The 20,541-nt window shown below is 48.0% G+C and overlaps 1 protein-coding gene across 1 annotated transcript in view; it reads left to right on the forward strand.

Annotated features, from left to right (window-relative positions):
* Nucleotides 1-20,541, forward strand: part of PIK3C2B (phosphatidylinositol-4-phosphate 3-kinase catalytic subunit type 2 beta) — an 89,682-nt gene that overhangs the window by 30,234 nt on the left and 38,907 nt on the right. Inside the window, exons 5-13 of the mRNA XM_069944655.1 lie at nt 493-613; nt 3,254-3,365; nt 3,491-3,570; nt 3,806-3,869; nt 4,808-4,954; nt 5,134-5,167; nt 7,922-8,117; nt 13,722-13,844; nt 20,110-20,277. Of these exons, the coding sequence (XP_069800756.1) occupies nt 493-613; nt 3,254-3,365; nt 3,491-3,570; nt 3,806-3,869; nt 4,808-4,954; nt 5,134-5,167; nt 7,922-8,117; nt 13,722-13,844; nt 20,110-20,277 (1,045 nt within the window). The remainder of the gene's footprint in view (nt 1-492; nt 614-3,253; nt 3,366-3,490; nt 3,571-3,805; nt 3,870-4,807; nt 4,955-5,133; nt 5,168-7,921; nt 8,118-13,721; nt 13,845-20,109; nt 20,278-20,541) is intronic.

Below are 20,541 nucleotides of genomic sequence, written 5' to 3' on the forward strand. Positions count from 1 at the left end.
TAGCTGAGTGTAAGTGCAGGCACATTATAGCAGCAGTGTGTATAGCTGAGTGTGAGTGCAGGCACATTATAGCAGGAATGAATAGGATATGAAACGCAAGGGCTGACAGAGACTGCAGGGAACATGAAGGAATGAGCAGGACAAATGTGATGTCCGGGGAGAGAGGGGTTACAGCTTTAAAGAGATTACCTCCACAGTCCTGTCCCCTGATGTAAGCCCCAGCCTGAGGTGGATCTGCTATGATTTGGAAGGTGAGGGAGACTTCCTGGGTCAGAGTACAGGGCTGTAGACCCCGCTATGCAGGCCATGCTAAACCAGATTCAGACCCTACAATCTGGTTTCAAGGGGTCCAACCTCTGTCCCGCCCCACAATATCCAGAATTGAATACCACTCTAACACTGTTTTCACGTCTGTGGGATAGCCAGTATTAGATGTTACTAGTTTTTTTGCTGCGCATCTTCTCTCCTTCACTATACCTTTTCTTCTCCTAGGTTCCTCTACTGTAGATCTCCTCCTATACCAGACTCTCTGCTACACCAATGATGAGCTGAATAATCTCAGTGTATCTGACTATGTGCTTAAACTGTGTGGCTTGGAGGAGTTCCTACAGAAGTAAGTGCTCCAAGTGTCCTGTGCTACAGTGTAAAGTATCTTGATATGTGTGCTCCTTATTATGTCTGTCCTTGCAAATCTGAGGCCGCTTTCAAACTTCTGTGAGGAAACACTGATCCTAAAGCTTTTCAGGAGGCTTCAGGAAACCATCAGTATTTCCTGATTGTACAAACGGAGGAGAAAAAAACCAAACATACTTACTTGCTGCAGTGGTGCTACTCTCCAGCTTCTCCTTCTATATTCCTGCTTTGTGGGCTAATGAGTGACCTCCCTCGTGTGCTGCAATGCTGGGGTGGGGTCTCTTGTGGCCAGAAGCATAAAGCTGCCTCCAGCCAGAAAAGTGTTTAAAAGCCAACAGCCGCACTTGCACGAGTACTGGTGCCGACCTGGGCTGCTGTCAGGAATTCTAGACAATTTCCGAAATTTCGGATTAGCATTCGGGGCATCTGTGACATGTCCTGTAATTTCCAGGCCTGTTTTCTGGCATGGACACCTTTCAGCAAAAATCCTGAAAGGTGTCCGTGCCCAATAGAACCTTGATAAAAAATCCGGCTAGTGTGACATGTGAAGAGAGGGCCTGAGATAAAACCTTTTACCCATTGCTCATGTGAAAAGAAAAAAAGGGTTGTGAAATAGCTGCGGTGTTGGCTGAGAGGCCACATCTGCCGCCTTGTGTCTAAATTTAAACAAGTTTCAGTTTTGAACCCTTGTGAGAATGACTCTACCCCTATATTATCAGAGCGGGTCGCCTCAGGATGCAGAAGGTGCCGTGATAAAGAACCCTGCCCAGTTCCTGCACTCAATTAACCTCCAAGTCTATTCTCTCACATACTCTGCTTCCTTTCTGGGACCCTTGACCTTTCCATTCTCATGCTGTGCCCATCTGACCATAGGAAACACTGGTGCTGCCCAATGCCACATGTTACATACCCACCCTACATTGGCAGATGGGCCACCCCTCTTTGTAGCTAACTATATTGACAAACAGTTAAAGAAAAAAAAGCTATTGTTCTTAAAACAGTCTACTATTATGTCACCAGACAAGAAAAACTAGAGACCAGCTTTTTCCATTTTCTTTCCTTGCCGCTGCTATGAATTACAGCTCTGACTGTCCTGGTGTTAACTCTGCCCTGACCCTGCGGAGTGGAAATCACCAGACAATAGAAACAAAGTGTAAAGTCTGTAGGTACATCGCTGTTTGGTTTTTTATATGAATAGACCGGGATGCCGGTGCCGTGGTCCTTTTCTTGAACCGCCGCCCGATTCCTGCACTCAGCTCTGGTCTATTCCCGAGAACCAAACCGGCACGAATCTCTGGTGGGGAACCCCCAAACCCCAGTGTGACAAAACCCCCTCTGTGATGCAGCTCCATTAGAATGAATAGAGCTGCGTCACAGAGGGGCGGGCCAATCGTCACACTTGGGGGCCCGCCTCCAGTGCTTCACCCACAGCTGTTAGGAATCTACGTATTTTTATATCAGATAGATCTGAGGATGTATTTACAGTAACCGTGCAGTCCGTGTACCGTATAACCCCATTGGTCGAATGGGCATTAACTGTGAGCTGCTGCTGGTTTTTGTAGTATTCTTTCCAGTGTGACACAGTGCTCTCTGCTGCCACCTCTGTCCATGTCAGGAACTGTCCAGAGCAGCAGCAAATCCCCATAGAAAACCTCTCCTGCTCCGGACAGTTCCTGACATGGACAGAGGTGGCAGCAGAGAGCACTGTGTCAGACTGGAAAGAATACACCACTTCCTGCAGGACATACAGCAGCTGATAACTACTGGAAGACTGGAGATTTTTAAATAGAAATAATTTACAAGTCTGTACAACTTTCTGAAACCAGTTGATTTCAAAGGAAAAAAAATTCGAAGTACCCTTTTAAAGGTAATAGTTGCTTACAAAGAGCATCTTTCAGGCTAGTGGACCCAGCATATTCATATAGGGCTAGTGTCATTTTCACAGATGTTCAATACTGAAACTTGTTCAAATTTAGACGGTTTAATTGTAAACGCCTGTTAGGCTGGGTTCACACTGCGTTTCTATTTTCCTTTACCATGTAAGTTAAGAAGGAGAAAACAAAAAAGTCTGCATTCACACGCAATCTTTCCGTGTACGGACGGTGTCCTGTGGAGTGGACCTCTGAGCTCCCAGCATCATGATTAACTATGATGTCAGGAGCTCCAAAACTGTCTGAAAGTTCGTGCTTACTGTACTGACACAGCCGTGCAGATGGTGTGAATGCCCCCATGCTACTGTACTGACACAGCCACGCAGATGGTGTGAATGCCCCCATGCTACTGTACTGACACAGCCGCGCAGATGGTGTGAATGCCCCCATGCTACTGTACTGACACAGCTGCGCAGATGGTGTGAATGCCCCCATGCTACTGTACTGACACAGACGCGCAGATGATGTAAATGCCCCCATGCTACTGTACTGACACAGCCGTGCAGATGATGTGAATGCCCCCATGCTACTGTACTGACACAGCCGCGCAGATGATGTGAATGCCCCCATGCTACTGTACTGACACAGCCGCGCAGATGGTGTGAATGCCCCTGTGCTACAGTACTGACACTGTTGCGGATAGTGTGAATGCCTCCTAAGTGTGTGATCCTTTTTGCCTTGCTGTATAGTGAGCAGCCGCTGGGAAGCCATGAATACATCCAGCAGTGCAGGAAGTTTGACACCGATGTCCGGCTGCAGCTGATGAAGAAAGAGCTGGTGCGAGGAGATCTTGCAAGAACAGTAAGAATTATATATAATTTTTTGCAACAGTCGTCATTGTTCTCTGCTCTCTCATTTGGGATACTTCTTTTTCGGTAAGCAAGCAATGACTTATAGTATATATGGCTTTTTTCTTCTTCCTATAGGCCAGTGACGTCCAGAGCCCATCTACTCTTAATCTTCATATCCACCTTCAGGAGAGACCTGTCAAACAGACCATCACTAGGTAGGAGATGAGAAGCAGATCTCGATAAATCACCACAAACCAGCCTGAGATGACAGATATTATAATAAGCAGACCTGAGATATTATTGTATTCACAGTTAGTTGTCTGTCACGCACTCGGTGGTGACGCCATGGTGTTGGGTGTTATAGCTGGGATCTGCTTATTGTTATTGTATGAGAAGCTCCAGGCTTCCAGGATGTCTATGGAATGCCGCTAACGCGTTTCTCCCTCTCAGACAGGCGCTGTCTCTGCTCTTCGACACATTTCAGAATGAGGTGGATGAATTTGTTGCAGCAGATGTAAGTGGCTTTATTTGTGGTTTCCATTATAATAAGTGTTGCTACAGCTTTGTGTTTAAGATCTTAAAGGAATATTCTGCTCAAACATAACTTTTGATATGTTGCTGCCCATGTTAAGACTAAGGGTAGCTTCATGCGTACCGGATTTGCAGCGAAATCCGCTGTGAAACCTTGTACAGTGAAGTTCAATGGGGTTACATACCCGCAGTGATCAGTGATCACTGATAGGGACTGATGGCAGCCGGGAGCCTCACATGCAACCGCGGCGCCGAGCAGGTATTGTATGCTTTGGAAGCGGGCTGTAGGGGGGTTAAAGGGGCAGGGTTACATACCCGCAGTGGAATTAAAATTCCGCTGTGGGTATATAACACCATTGAACTTCACTGTTCAAGGATTTGCAGCGGATTTCGCTGCAAACTCGCAGGGTAAAATCTGCTGTGAATCTGGTACGTGTGAAGGCACCCTATCAATTTATTCCATTCTCCTTCCCCCAGTTCTGAGATGCTGCTTTCTGCTGAAAACACAAAAAACTGGTTGTGAGCCTCTCTGCGTCTCCCCCAGCTCAGAGAAAGCTTTGTACACAGCTGCAGATAGGGACTTGTTTACATCAGCTGTCTTAGAAGGGAATGCTTTGGACCATTCCTGACATGGACTGAGGTGGCAGCAGAGAGCACTGTGTCAGACTGGAAAAAATTACACCACTTTCTGAAATCGATTTGATTTGAATGGAAAAAAAAATGCTGTAGTACCCCTTTAATATATTGTGCCAATTAAATATGTCAGCCTTAAAAACAATATAAATGGAATAAAAGTTGTATACTAATGTTGTAACATCTGGCCGCCCCCACAATTGACACTTATATAACGCCAGCTCTTTAGCTCTGTGACCTCAGCCGTCGTAGTTTCCATCTCTCATTTTCTCCTTTTGTACTTTACAGGCCGATCACCATTTACGAGCTGAAAGAGTAGTCCAGTCGGTGAAGGCTATCTGCAACGCCTTAGCCTCGGTGGAGACCGTGGAAATCAGCGACGCTCTCAACCAGCTTCCTCCCTGTTCATCCAGAGTCCAGATCAAATTCAATAAGGTACATGGTACCAGATCTGTAACACACCATGGTCCGTTATATGGACCCGGGATGGACCATGCTTACTTGGTTCACATTGCCCGTGCTGGTTTCACTTACTTCTGGGGTTATTACTGTATTAAGTATTCTGTATTCTGTATCTGTATCTTTTATATTGTTCCTTTTTTCCTTCTTTGCAGGACCCCAACTTTGTGACCAAAAGGGAGAACAGAGGTAGTATATCTACGCTATGTTATTCTTGTTGCTTTCGGCAGGCCCACTTGTTGTATCCCAAGAGGAAATAGTAATAATGCCTCCTAAAATCACTGCCTGACAAGCCTAATATGTAGCGTGCAGGTCCCATTTACATGAGCTGGTCTTTCAGTAGGCGGCTCCGGGACCCCCCCCCCATTTTCATTAGCTTAAAGGAGAAGTCAGGTAAAATTAAAATAAAAAAAAACTACAATGCAGGCAGGGGGTGGAGGGAACATAAGAAAGAATGTATACTTACCTGTCCCCGTTCCCCTGCTTCCAGACCCTCTGCTGGCATCCTCCTGCCCTCCCTCCTGCAACATCACGACCCGGCTGATGGATTACCGACTCAGCCAGTCACTGACTGTCCTGCTGTGGTTACTGACTGCCTGAGGAGGCAAGTCATTAGCCAAATCAGGTACTTTTTGTGATGTAGCTGGAAGCTGGGGGACAGTGAGTTTCCAGCGGCTGTCTGGGAGCCAGTGATGCGCTGCCAGGGCACAGGGATGGGTTAAGTATACATTCTTCATTATGTTCCCCCACCCACTGCCTGCACTGTAGCTTTTGATTTTGGCAGTCTTGGACTGTAATTTATATATATATTAATTACACACACACACATACTCTTCATTCAAGCGTGTCAGTGACATTGGCATTCACTTTTCCACTCATGGAATTGGGCATCGACCCCTCTTCACTCCCGTCTTGCTGAACAGTGCTTCCTGGTATTGGTCACGACACAAGGAAATGACTGCACAACTAATCCGTGGCTGAGACAGGTGGCTGCTGTAGACAGTCACTAGCTGAGTAGAGCACTTTCTGGCCTTAGCACAAGGACATGCCTGCTCAGTCAGTCATTGGTGGTTGGCTCAGAGGGTACTTCATTGTGTCAGGACCAAGAAGTGCTGTGCGGCAGAACTGGGCATTGGCATAACAACGGTGGGGGATCAGGGCCGATGAGTACACATTTATTGTTTTCACCCTAGTTTGGCCACATTTAACAGTAAAAAGAACATCCTGGACACCCCCTATAGGCCGAGCATGGCTTTAGGTAGGAAATCATGTATAAAGGAGGCCACTAGAGTTCTCAGTGTGGCTGTGATGTTATTGTTGGGCAATACTATGATTATTATTGTGCTGTTCTCAGTATTTCAGCTATTTCATACCAACCTTCTTGATGAAGAAATGCCTTAAACTATAATTATCAGTCATGAGAAATCTGGCTCGCACTGCAGACGCATTTTATATAACTTCACTTTACTGCTGTGCCAGTCTATAAAATGCTGAAAATCAGATTTGACTCTTCTTTTTATAGTGTTTTCTCACCAAGATTCTACCGATATTACGAGTCCCTATCCCGATCATTCGTATAACTTTTATCCATGTCTGTAGATGGGCGATTCTTCATACATTTCCGCCTGTGGATTTATTATCAGAATACAGACTGTATGGGAGATTTTCCATGTGAGTCCGGCTCACGTCTTCTATCACCACCCCTGGCATTTGTCTGTCCTGTTGGACTGAAAGCCACTAGATAGAGAGAACATGGGCCGGACGTACCTGGGAAAGGCATAATATCAAAAAGGCTTATATGTTGTGGAAGGAGGAGACTATTAAAGTAAAAAACTATGCCTGGAATTATGATGACTATCCATGTGCATATTTACACTCCTCTACGGCCGGGTCTGCCTTAAAGGAGTACTCTGGAGACCACTTTTTGCTTATACATTGTGATATACATGTTATATAACTGCACTATACACACAGTCCTGTTCCCCCTGTGTACTGTATATTCTTATATACAGTACGGGGGGGGGGGGGGTCTGCCTATCAGCACAGCGCGGCAACCTGAGTCCTGTCACTGCTCGCTCAGCTGGAGCCTCTGTCACAGCAGCACCTAATCAGAGGAGAGGATCGGGAGCTATATAACAGTCTCCGGAGTACCCCTTTAGGCGATGTTCCCACTTCAGGAACATATCGGGGGAATGCGGCTCATTAAATAGATGGAAGGTCATGTGATTTAACAAGACTGCCTCGTTCTCCCGATATGTTCCCAAAGTGGGAATATGGCTATTATGTCTAGGAGGAAAAGATGAGAGTTGGGCACTTGCATATGCCGTTACTAATAGTAGCAGGTAAGATGCGGGTGGATGAGACCAGAGTCTGCTCATCTGGATACAGGCGTGACATCTATATGTGTGTAGTATAAGTAGTAACTCATGGTGAGGAGCAGCTTCCACCTCCGATGATCCAATGCAGGCCTCAGGTAGAAGATACACATTGAGAATGAGAAGGGGGGGGGGTGCTTATTACCTGGCTCTGGTGTCCTCATGGAGAGCGAGGTGCTGATGTCTAAACAACACCAGAAGTATAGTTGAGAGACTTCATTAAAGGGATTATGTGTTTCAAAGACTTGGCCATATTTTTCCTCCTAGAGAGGATCTGAGGAAGAAGGTGGCGAAGCCTTTGAAACATGGTGGCAATGGCTGATTGTCTCACCGGACCTTTCCGCCAAGTGTGCTACCTGTATCTCTCAATGATAGTGATATGAATACTTAGACGATAATTTACAGTAATCTGTATTGTAGCATGTATACCCCCGGTATCTACTCTCCAACCTCCCACCACAAAGCCGTGTGCAGTTCTTCCTCCCGAGCACATTATTGCTGAATACTTCCCAATGTATTATGATTTTATGTTTTTCTCATGAATGATATAAAATTTGCTGTTTTACAGAAAAAGTAGTGGAAAGCCTTACAGCAGCCATCCTGGATCTGGTTCATCTGTATTGCAGCACTTTCAATGCTGACTTCCAGACAGCGCTTCATGCTGAACGCAAACTCAATCGGACCCAAGACTCTTCACTCCTTACAAGCCCACTAGCCTTTACTGTGTACGCAGCACATCGCATCCCCATTTCATGGGCAACCAGGTGAGATACCAGCAGCTGCTCTGCTCTTCATCACAAGTCATAGGAACATTTTAAGTGTCAATGAGCAAGCTACATATGGAGCATCCCGTCCTTATAGTGTGTGTCTCTGGGTGTACCGTGTCTCTGTGTGTATAGCATGCCTGTGTGTACCGTGTTGTGGTGGTGTCTGTATGTGCACTGTGTCTTTATGTCTGTCTGTGTGTCACTGTGAGTACCGTGTTTTTATGTCTGTGTCACTGTGTGTACTGTGTCTCTGTGTGTAGTGTGATTGTGTGTACTCTGTGTGTAGTGTCTGTATGTCTATGTATACTGTCTGTATGTCTGTCAGTGTATACTGTGTCTATATGTCTGTCTGTGTGTAGTGTCTCTGTGTGTGTAGCCTGCCTTTTGTGTACTGTTTCTCTGTGTGTACTGTCTGTGTGTGTGTGTAGCTTGCCTTTGTGTACTGTGTCTGTGTAGCGTGCCTCTGTGTACTGTGTCGTCTGGGTGTCTATGTCTTTATGTGTCTTTATGTCCGTCTGTTTGTCACTGTGTGTACCGTATTTCTGTGTGTAGTGTTTCTGTGTGTGTGTAGCGTGCCTGTGTGTACCGTTTCGTCTGGGTGTCTGTCAGTGTGCATTGTGTCTGTGTGTACCATATCTCTGTGTGTAGTGTGCCTGTGTGTACTGTGTCTCTGTGTGTGTCTGTATGTCTGTCTGTGTGTAGCATGCCTGAGTGTACTGTGTCTGTATGTCTGTGTGTGTGTAGCATGCCTGTGTGTACTGTGTCTCTGTGTGTGTAGCGTGCCTGTGTATACAGTGTTGTCTTGGTGTCTATGTCTGTGTGTGCACCGTGTCTTTATATCTGTCTGTGTGTCACTGTGAGTACCATGTCTGTGTGTCACTGTGTGTGTACCGTGTCTCTGGGTGTAGTGTGTCTCTGTACCTGTGTATACTGTCTGTATGTCTGTCTGTAGCTTGGCTGTATGTACTGTGTCTGTATGTCTGTCCGTGTGTAGCATGACTGTGTGTACTGTGTCTGTGTGTGTAGCATGGCTGTGTGTACTGTGTCTTTGTGTGTAGCATGCCTCTGTGTACTGTCTGTGTGTGTGTGTGTGTATCATGTCTCTGTGTGTATCATGTCTCTGTGTGTGTAGTGTGCCTGTGTTTCGTGTCTCTGTGTGTGTAGTGTGCCTGTGTTTCGTGTCTCTGTGTGTGTAGCGTGCCTGTGTGTACCGTTTCGTCTTGGTGTCTATGTCAGTTGGCACTGTCTGTGTGTACCATATCTCTGTGTGTACTGTGTGTGTATTATGTCTCTGTGTGTGTGTAGCGTGCCTGTGTGTAGCGTTTGATCTGGGTGTCTGTCAGTGTGCACTGTGTGTGTGTGTGTACCATATCTCTGTGTGTAGTGTGCCTGTACTGTGTCTGTGTGTGTATCGTGTCTGTGTGTGTGTGTAGCATGCCTGTGTGTACCGTTTCGTCTGGCAGTCTGTCAGTGTGCACTGTGTGTGTGTGTGTGTGTGTGTGTGTGTACACCATATCTCTGTGTGTAGTTTGCCTGTGTGTTCTGTGTCTGTGTGTGTAGCGTGCCTGTGTGTACCGTTTCGTCTGGGTGTCTGTGTGTGTGTGTACACCATATCTCTTTGTGTAGTGTGCCTGTGTGTGCTGTGTCTGTGTGTGTATCATGTCTCTGTGTGTACCGTGTCTCTGTGTGTAGCGGACCTGTGTGTACTGTTTCGTCTGGGTGTCTGTCAGTGTGTACCATATCTCTGTGTGTAGCATGCCTGTGTACCGTGTCTCTGTGTGTGTAGCGGGCCTGTGTGTTCCGTTTCGTCTGGGTGTCTATGTCAGTGTGCACTGTGTCTGTGTGTGTGTATCATGTCTCTGTGTGTAGTGTGCTTGTGTGTACTGTATCTTTGTGTGTATCATGTCTGTGTGTGTGGCGGGCCTGTGTGTGCCGTTTTGTCTGGGTGTCTGTCAGTGTGCACTGTGTCTGTGTGTACCATATCTCTGTGTGTAGTGTGTATGTATCATGTCTCTGTGTGTACTGTGTCTCTGTGTGTGTAGCGTGTCTGTGTGTACCGTTTCGTCTGGGTGTCTGTCAGTGTGCAGTGTCTGTGTGTACCATATCTCTGTGTGTAGTTTGCCTGTGTGTACTGTGTCAAAGAGAATTTTCTTTCTGTGGGTGAAAAGTATCTCCAGGTATAGGAGTGCAGGGGTTCTTCTAGGTGCTTGTGTGGACTAAACAGCCCTTTACCCCCATAAATGAGAGGTGATAGTAGACGGGGCCCTTGTCCATACTTCGTGGTTTCCAGCTCTGCGTCAGTCCTAGTTGCAAAAAAAAAAAGGAATGCGAATGAGCTGCCTGCATAGGGATCTGCCATTGTAAATGCAAACCCTGTAATGCATCATTTGACTTTGAGGCAGTGACCGCAGGGGGTTGATGAAGACACTAGAGGTTGCCAGTCCCTCCCCACATGCTCGGCCTTTCTGTCTCCTGATCCTGAGTGCCATGAGATGAATAGGGAGCAGTTCATTCAGCCGCTCCCCTCGGCCGCTCGCTCGCAGCTGTGCTGGAATTCTCTGCTCTCTTCCCCTCGCTTCCTCATTCTCCCAGCCTCTCCCTCCTCGCTGCTTCCCTCCCTCCCCCGTGCTCAGTGACAGATGGTCAGTTCCAGGCTTTGCTCCGCTTGTCCTAGGCTGCAACATCAGGGAGTTTGAGAAGTGGGTGGGGGGGATCCCCTTTGTTTAAGGTGCCTTTCATTCTCTCTATGGGAAGAGGAGGAGATTAGAGGAGGTGTAGAAATAGGGGAGAGCGTGACCTTTGGTATTTTTCTCTACACCCTTACCCCTCCCTTAATAAATCTGTTACAACTTGCCTCGTGAATGTCTTTGCAGAGGGTGGGGATGGAGGCTTGCAGCTGGGCACTGGCTCCCATGTTCATGTACCACGGCTCACGTGCCCCCCGCTCCCCCTCTAATCTGTTTATATTTATTCCCATGATCTCCTCCCCCGTGCCTCCATTATACCAGCTTCCTGACATCTTTCTCATAGTTTTTTTGTCTATTTTTATTTGCATACAGGCCTTCCTGTCTGTCTTGCTTGACTCCTTTTCTCCTCTCCGCTCTGTCTTCCCACACTTTCTACAAAAGCCTTAGGGTCTTAGAGGGTCCCACATGCTGGAAAGTCCAACGTAATAGAAAGTTATACACTGTATAATGTAACACTGACCCTTATAAGATGGAATAGGAAGCGGAATATTTTGGGGCTATTTACCCGTTGTGTTCATGGTCCAAAACGGGGGGGGGGGGGGGGCGGGGGGGGGTTAGGAGGCAGTTGCACATTTTTCTTGCGAGCCTCAAATTGCTTAAACATTTGTGACTTTTCTGTGCTTTCTGCCATTTGTTTTCTGGTGTAAGCAGAAATATTTACTGGTATTATTGCTTTTTTATTTATTTTTTGTTGCAAATACATCATGATCATGGGGTAAAAAAAAAAAAAAATGTTTTGTTTTTTTTTGTAGTCGTCCTTAACACATGGAGTAATTTTTGCAGGTTATTCTCTGAAAATTAGCAACAAAAATTACATTGAATGTTGATGGGAAGTCCCTTGAAAATTAAAAAAAAAACTTAAATCCTTCAACCGGCAGGGAGGAAATTGATTACAAGTACTAACTTACCTCTCCCCACGGCTGTGGTGAATGGCAAGACCGGCCTCAAGACCCCTGCCGCAAGATATTTTCCCCCGAGTTATCAATTTTCCCCCGCCGGCTGCCAGAATTTATAATCCGACGGTCTTCTCCTTTTACAAACAATGCATACTTACCAGTCCTTGTGCCTCTGTGGCGCTGCTCCCGAGTCCTGCTGATGGCTGCTGGATGTTATTTTCGGCTGAAATCCGGGTACATCAGGTACTCCGCTCTTCCAGCTGCAGTGTCACAGCCCGGCTGAGCGATTGCCCTCTCAGCCAATCAGTGACTGCAGTGGTGTCCTGCCTCAGTCACTGATTGGCTGAGCGGGCAATCACTCAGCCTGGTACGTGGCAGATGGAAGAACTGCAGGGGAACGGCAGCTGTCAGTTGGACCCGGGAGCGACCCTGGGAGGCTCAAGGATAGGTAAGTATACTTTGTTCCCGCACCTCCCTGTCTGTTGTTTTTTTTTTTTTTTTTTTTTAAATGTCATGGGACTCCTTTTTATGGGCATGTTGAAACCATGTTCTCGCCCAGCAGAATATGAGAATATTGGTGACTTATAGTGGAGCTTGATTGTGTATGTGCACTTATTATAAGCTGCAGGTTTACATGCCTTACTTAATTACGAATTTCAACAGACTGTGTGTGTGGGGGGGGGGGTTTGATGGGGCGCATGTGAGCACTGGGGTGTGGTGATGGGGCGATGTGGGCACTGGGGGGTGGTGATGGGGCGATGTGGGCACTGGGGGGTGGTGATGGGGCGATGTGGGCACCACTGGGGGGTGGTGATGGGGCGATGTGGGCACCACTGGGGGGTGGTGATGGGGCGATGTGGGCACCACTGGGGGGTGGTGATGGGGCGATGTGGGCACCACTGGGGGGTGGTGATGGGGCGATGTGGGCACCACTGGGGGGTGGTGATGGGGCGATGTGGGCACCACTGGGGGGTGGTGATGGGGCGATGTGGGCACCACTGGGGGGTGGTGATGGGGCGATGTGGGCACCACTGGGGGGTGGTGATGGGGCGATGTGGTGATGGGGTGCATGTGGGCACTGGGGGGGTGATGGGGCGCATGTGGGCACTAGTGTGTGTGTGTGTGGGGGGAGGGGGGGGAAGGGGGGCTGATGTAATGATGTGGGCACTGGGGGAGGCTACCATTTCAGGTTTCGCCTCAGGTAGCAGGAACTAGAATGGGCCTTGCTGTCTAGTTAAAGGTGACATCCATGGACAGAATGCAGGTAGTATGTACATGTAGCCTGGGTTTTTTGCGGGTATTTTTAGACTGTGGACAGACCTGTTAGGTAACATGTTTCTTGTCACACAAGGTTTTTTTTTTTGCTTTCCTCTGCATTAGCAAAGGTAAACACAGATTGTTAGGAGCCGTGATGATTGTGACCGTGTGCACCACCTGCAATATCACTACACAGCAATCTATCCAAGGCAAATGCACCCCAGCAATATTACTAAAGCACAACATCACCATAAACCAACTAACCCCTCGTGTCAGAAATAGAGATGAGCACAACTCCAGCATGCTCTAATCCGTGCGAACCCGAGCGTGCGCCATCTGATTCCATGGTTTGTAGGGCTGCATCCAACTTCTTCAGCCACCAGTAATCAAATACTGCACGATCGGGTTCGGACGGATCAGAGCGTGCTGGAGTTGCGCTCATCTCTTGTCATAAACATATTTTATTTCCCTGATATATTGTTTACACATCACACCATATATCGATGTATGTGGCCAAATAAAGCACAGAGACAATATGGCACATGTGCACGAAGATTCTAGTCCTTGTCCTTTTACTAGATTTGCGCTGTCATCTGACAGTAGATTAGCTGCTTATTCTGTAATATTTAAGTAATAAGTATAGCACATTGGGCAGCGGGGACAGGAAATCCTAATGTTTGTAACTCTTTGTCTCCTTCCAGTTTTGAGGATTTCCATGTATCCTGTTCCCTGAGTCATGGAGGGAAGGAGCTGTGCGGTCCCCTACAGACTCGCAAGATCCATGTGTACAAGTACCTGTTCCATCTCATTGTCTGGGACCAGATGTAAGTATTCATAATCTGCACAAATCCCTTTAAATTGCATATATTTGTTTTTGTGAAGGTGTCACCTTTGCCAGTGACAGTAGCCAGGGTCGGCTCCAGGTTTTTGCAGGCCTTTAGGCCACAGAGCCTCAGTCGCCCCTCATCCACACACAATGCTCAATCGCTTGAGGCACCACTAACAGACACCAGCACAACTGACACTGGCTGACTGACTGACTGACTGACACTGGCACACAGCACTTACAGCTAAGTCCAGGTCCTTCACCCTTCTCTCTCTCTGTCCAGGTCCTGCTCCCTCTCCTGTGTCTTCTGATGATCAGCCCCTCACCCTGTACTACAGTGAGCAGGCTGAACATTAGAACACCGGGCCCCTCTCTCTCTCTGTGACTGTTCAGATCACTCAGCTTCTCAACCTGATTCCCAGACTGTGTACATAGCACTTGTCACTGATCCCCATCATACAGCATGCTGATATAATGCAGTGGTCTCCTGTTTTGGGGCCCCATTATGGCTTATACTTAGAATAGTCGCTTGTCTTGCTGCTTCTTATTGCATTATTGGACTGTCGTCTGATAGCAGGGCCCGGGACTGTCCTCTCATAGCAGGGCCCGGGACTGTCCTCTCATAGCAGGGCCCGGGACTGTCCTCTGATAGCAGGGCCCGGGACTGTCCCCTCATAGCAGGGCCCGGGACTGTCCTCTCATAGCAGGGCCCGGGACTGTCCTCTCATAGCAGGGCCCGGGACTGTCCTCTGATAGCAGGGCCCGGGACTGTCCTCTGATAGCAGGGCCCGGGACTGTCCTCTGATAGCAGGGCCCGGGACTGTCCTCTGATAGCAGGGCCCGGGACTGTCCTCTCATAGCAGGGCCCGGGACTGTCCTCTGATAGCAGGGCCTGGGACTGTCCTCTGATAGCAGGGCCCGGGACTGTCCCCTCATAGCAGGGCCCGGGACTGTCCCCTCATAGCAGGGCCCGGGACTGTCCCCTCATAGCAGGGCCCGGGACTGTCCCCTCATAGCAGGGCCCGGGACTGTCCCCTGATAGCAGGGCCCGGGACTGTCCTCTGATAGCAGGGCCCGGGACTGTCCTCTGATAGCAGGGCCCGGGACTGTCCTCTGATAGCAGGGCCCGGGACTGTCCTCTGATAGCAGGGCCCGGGACTGTCCTCTGATAGCAGGGCCCGGGACTGTCCTCTGATAGCAGGGCCCGGGACTGTCCTCTGATAGCAGGGCCCGGGACTGTCCTCTGATAGCAGGGCCCGGGACTGTCCTCTGATAGCAGGGCCCGGGACTGTCCTCTGATAGCAGGGCCCGGGACTGTCCTCTGATAGCAGGGCCCGGGACTGTCCTCTGATAGCAGGGCCCGGGACTGTCCTCTGATAGCAGGGCCCGGGACTGTCCCCTGATAGCAGGGCCCGGGACTGTCCCCTGATAGCAGGGCCCGGGACTGTCCCCTGATAGCAGGGCCCGGGACTGTCGTCTCATAGCAGGGCCCGGGGACTGTCGTCTCATAGCAGGGCCCGGGGACTGTCGTCTCATAGCAGGGCCCGGGGACTGTCGTCTCATAGCAGGGCCCGGGGACTGTCGTCTCATAGCAGGGCCCGGGGACTGTCGTCTCATAGCAGGGCCCGGGGACTGTCGTCTCATAGCAGGGCCCGGGGACTGTCGTCTCATAGCAGGGCCCGGGGACTGTCGTCTCATAGCAGGGCCCGGGGACTGTCGTCTCATAGCAGGGCCCGGGGACTGTCGTCTCATAGCAGGGCCCGGGGACTGTCGTCTCATAGCAGGGCCCGGGGACTGTCGTCTCATAGCAGGGCCCGGGGACTGTCGTCTCATAGCAGGGCCCGGGGACTGTCGTCTCATAGCAGGGCCCAGGCAGGGTCCTGTCCTTTAGAAGTGCCGTTGTTTTCTGCACCCCACAGGGTCTTAAATCTCAGCTGTGCTCCCAAAATAGCCGTCATTGAACAGGCCCTGTTCCCTCCCTGCCCAACCATATGGAAAGCAGATAAAATTAGAACGTGCCTGACGGCCTTCTAGCAGCAACGAGGAAGACGGGGCAGGAAAAGTGGAGGAACAGGGATTAAAAGAAAAGAGTTGGACTTGTTACAACGGGCGAGAAAGGTGGAGATAGCCGCCATCCCTCTGGATCTGACAGCTGATGAGGTCTGGATCAGCGATCTCCTATATAGAGCGATATAAATACACTATGCTGCAGGGAGGGAGCCGAGCAGCTGACGCTCTGCAGGGCTGAGGGAAGCGGCCAGCTTCCACATAGTGCTGAACTTTTCTCAGTCTGAAACTTTTATGAGCAGAACCTCATGTAACCTCGGGATTGATTTAAAGGGATCGGAAGATATGGGAGTTCCCCGTGGTTCCCACAGCTTTTGGATCTGATTGCCACCAAGATTAACCCCACCAGGCCTGGCACGGGGAGGGCAGCCAGTCAGTAAGGTAATGCGGCATGTCGTAACTGAGCGGCTGGATTCAATTGGGAAATCCTGGAGAACGGGAAAGTCCATCGGTAATAGAATCCAGCGTGAATAGCGTGATTTATGATTTCCAATCCTGTACTTAATTATTGTTTATTACCCCTCCAGCTGAGGACTAAAATAACCGGCTCAGCTCTTCTGTTTGTCCAGTGGAGACATCCACCAGCTTGTCATGAAGAATACAGACAGAGCTGCAGTGTGTGTGTGTGTGTGTGTGTATATATATATATATATATATATATATATATATATACATCTCACATTTACACACACACACACACACACACAGTATGTATATGTATTGTCCCCACATACTCTATATCATTGAACATTTGCAGTGAAGGCTAGGCCGACCATTTCTGCAATGTCTTTGGGATGGACGCCATGGTTGTTCTAGGCATGGGTCTGTGTTGTATAATGTTGCTTGTGACGTTATTATTTATCCTGACACATGGGAGAGATTTATTAAACATGGTGTAAAGTAGAATTGATTCAGTTACCCCCAGCAACCAATCAGATTCCACCTTTTATCCCTCACAGACTCTTAGGAAAATGAAAGGCTGAATCTGATTGGTTGCTCGGGGCAACTAAGACAATTCTACTCTACACCATGTTTGACAAATCCATAGTGCTTTACTTTTTATTTATTTTATTATTAAAGGGGTACTCCGGGGAAAATCTTTTTTTCTTTCAAATCAACTGGTTTTAGAAAGTTATATATATTTGTAATGTACTTCTATTTATCTGAGGTATTCCCATACTATGTTTGGCAGGAAATGGTGCATTCTTACCAGTCTGACACAGTGCTCTCTGCTGCCACCTCTGTCCATGTGAGGAACTGTCCAGAGCAGCACCAAATCCCCATAGAAAACCTCTCCTGCTCTGGACAGTTCCTGTCATGGACAGAGGTGTCAGCAGAGATCATTGTGTCAGACTGGAAAAAATGCACTACTTCCTGTAGGACCTACAGCAGCTGATAAGTACTGGAAGACTGGAGACTTTTAAATAGAAGAGTAAATGACAAATCTATATAGCTTTCTGACACCAGTTGATTTGAAAGATTTTTGCCAGAGTACACCTTAGAAAAAAAGTGTCCTTCAAAAGGTGAAAAAAAAAAAACGTTTGAGGGGCTGCACATTTTCCTTATACTGGAGCTGCCATAGTAGTAGCCCCAGTTAGAGGGGAGCACAGCCTTGCCTGTTTCTGTGTTGGGTTTTTCTGCGATCACAGAAATAGCTGTTCCTCGTCCATGTCAGCCTGACTCCGTCAACCTCAACTCATAGTGCTCTAGAAAGTCACAGCCAGTGACCTCCATAAAAAATGCATTACGTTGAATATTATAGGGGACCTATCTGTAGATGGTGTCCGAACCTCGGGCAGCATGAAACACTGACAGATTTCCCTGTTGCTATGATTCACTCTTTAATGGCTTTCCCTTTGTGTATAGAGGGAGATCTGTTGGTCAGGGCTGGCGGAGCACCCTGATGATTCCGGACCTTGTTGGCTGTGATGTCTCTGTAAAGACAGAGATAATTAGAGGGAATAATAGATTGCTGCGATAGGAAACCTGTCAGTGTTTAATGACTGGTTCCCTTTGATGGGTTAATGTAGGATTTTCACCATCTACAGTGACACAGGAAAGTAAACCTAAAAAAACATAAAAATGCTTATCTAGCAGCTATCACTGGCCACCTATCCTGTTGACTCAATTTTATGGCCCAGTTCACACTGAGCAAAAGCAGCGGAATTCTCAGCCGCACTCAGTGTCCTGCTGTGAGGGAATGAGAGGGCGTGCGCGTCCACTCCCGACGCTCTCCGCTCAAAGAAGTGACATGCCACGTCTTTGGGAGAAGAGGGGAGGAAGCGTGCGCGCCCTCTCATTCACTCACAGCAGGACGCTGAACACGCTGGGATTCCGCCGTGGAATTCCGTCGCATTTGCTCAGTATGAACTAGGCCTTTGGACGGAAAGCAGATCTGCGGGAGAAAATTCTGCTCTTAAATTCTGCAGTGTGAACAACAGAGTGGAAATCCCATTGAACATAATAGGACATTGCTCTGTTCATGTTCTACAGTAGGAATTTCAAGCTGAAATAAGAGCGGATTCCTCTTCAATTCCTCACCTTTTCCTCATTGTGCACATACCCTAACAATCGATTTAGTTTTTTACTGCAATATTGCCAAAACATTTCCTAGAGGTGCTTTATTGCAGGACCTGTCAGCTACCCTGATAGTATACCCTGATAGTATAGCCTACCCTATAGCCTATATGACATGAAAGGAAGATCTTACTGGGCACGCTCTGTGACCCTTGATTCCATCCGTCACTGTGCCCCCTGAGCAGGTTCATTAAAAAAAAAAAGTAATTTTTTAAGTTGCACAACATGACAAAAACTATAGAAATTGGATATTGTTGTAATCATCCCAACCTGAGGAATACAGATAACATTATGTAAATTATACTGCATGGAGAGTGGCTTAAAGACGGCTTCTGGTTCAGGGTGGTGACAATAATAGGCAAACGTAAGCAGGGTCAGAGCCCACCGGGATAGAGCCTGGTAAGACCTGGTTACAGCTTCTCATCACTTGTCAGACTAGGAGTGAGGTGGACGGGTTTGCTGTGACCCAGCCCCATCGGGATTACAGTGGGTCCTGCTGCCCGTCTGCCGCTACAGATCATACTCTTCGGGCCTTATTACACGCAGCGATTATCGTACAAAAACCTGACAAGGTGATCGGAAATATCCATATAGTAGGGAAGGAGTCTAATGTTATTACATTCATTGACTGCTATTATGAACGATCATTTTTGCGGTTGTTATACGGTCTCTAATCGTTTGTGGTGAAAGAAAATGGTTATTTACTCCCCGAAGACTGAAAGATTTCTTATTACACAAATGGACTGGCAAATTATCAGTGAAAGACCAAGGACGATTTTACGACATGCTGAAAGACCGCGATCGGCGACAATCTAAGGATTTTGTGTACATTGTGCTCTCGCTTAACCCTATTACACCTAATGGGGGATCGATGGCGATTGATCGTTTTGACAGACTTTCGCATGATAATCATTCCGTGTATTAGAGCCTTATCCTGCGGATTATAAACCCGGCACCCGCAGGGGCAGGTGGGAAATACATTACAAGTACTAACATACTTCTCCCCATGCCTGCGGTGAGCGGCCATGGGACCCGACATCACGACCCTGCTGATGGACTGGCCGCTTAGCCAGTAAGTCCATCAGCCGTGACAGATCTTTTCCCCGTCATCACAACTCGGGGGGGAATGACTTCCGGCAGGGGTCCCGAGGCTGCTCCCGTCACTCACCACAGGCGCAGGGAGAGGTAAGTAAGTACTCGTAATCAATTTCCTGCCTACCCCTGCCGGATTGTATAAATCACTGGACTTCTCCTTTAATCCAGTTTGCAGATAATAAGCCATTTACAATGATCCCAGATATGTTGATTTTAGCAGGTATATATAACACAGGACATACTATATACCTGTATAATGTATGATATATGGCATCCATCATTCCGTCTTCTGTCTGCTGGGGTATTTATAGAGCTGTGTAATGATCAGTAACTATGACATTGATGGCTTCCATGTGTTTGTCCTCATCCTGGCTTCAATCATGTCCTCATGTCTCTGTTACTACATCGCGGCTACAAACTGAGCTGTGTACATAGAAGTGAAGCCCTATAAAACCTATGGGATAAAGCTGCTGTGTATTATAGGAGACAGCTGTGCTTTACCTGCCTGTTATTTCCCTCTGCAGGATCTGTTTTCCAGTGCAGATAAACCACCTGCCACGAGAGACTCTCCTGACGATCACCCTGTATGCGGTGCCCGTGCCCCCCCCTGGGAGCTCCTCTGAAGCCAGCAAGCAGCGACGCAACCCTCAGCCGCTGGGCTGGGTCACCACTCCCCTCTTCAACTCCAGGCAGTAAGTTGTTAACATTATCCATCATAAAACGCTCACTTTCATCCAATTCCTTTCATCTGGTTTCCCTGGGACATGTCCTCTGCTTCACCGGAATGATGAATATCAAAATGGCTTATTGTATGAAGAATGGCGGGGTCCAAGGGCCGTACTAGGCAGAGTGTCCATAGTACTATAAGTAGCGATCAACCAATAAATAATTTATTTGTTCATCGACCGATTCGCCAGGATTCTGTATACTTAAGCCATTGTTGATAGCACATCCCC

The sequence above is a fragment of the Dendropsophus ebraccatus genome, chromosome 11 (assembly GCF_027789765.1).
Source record: "Dendropsophus ebraccatus isolate aDenEbr1 chromosome 11, aDenEbr1.pat, whole genome shotgun sequence".
In the NCBI taxonomy this organism is placed as follows: Eukaryota; Metazoa; Chordata; class Amphibia; order Anura; family Hylidae; genus Dendropsophus; species Dendropsophus ebraccatus.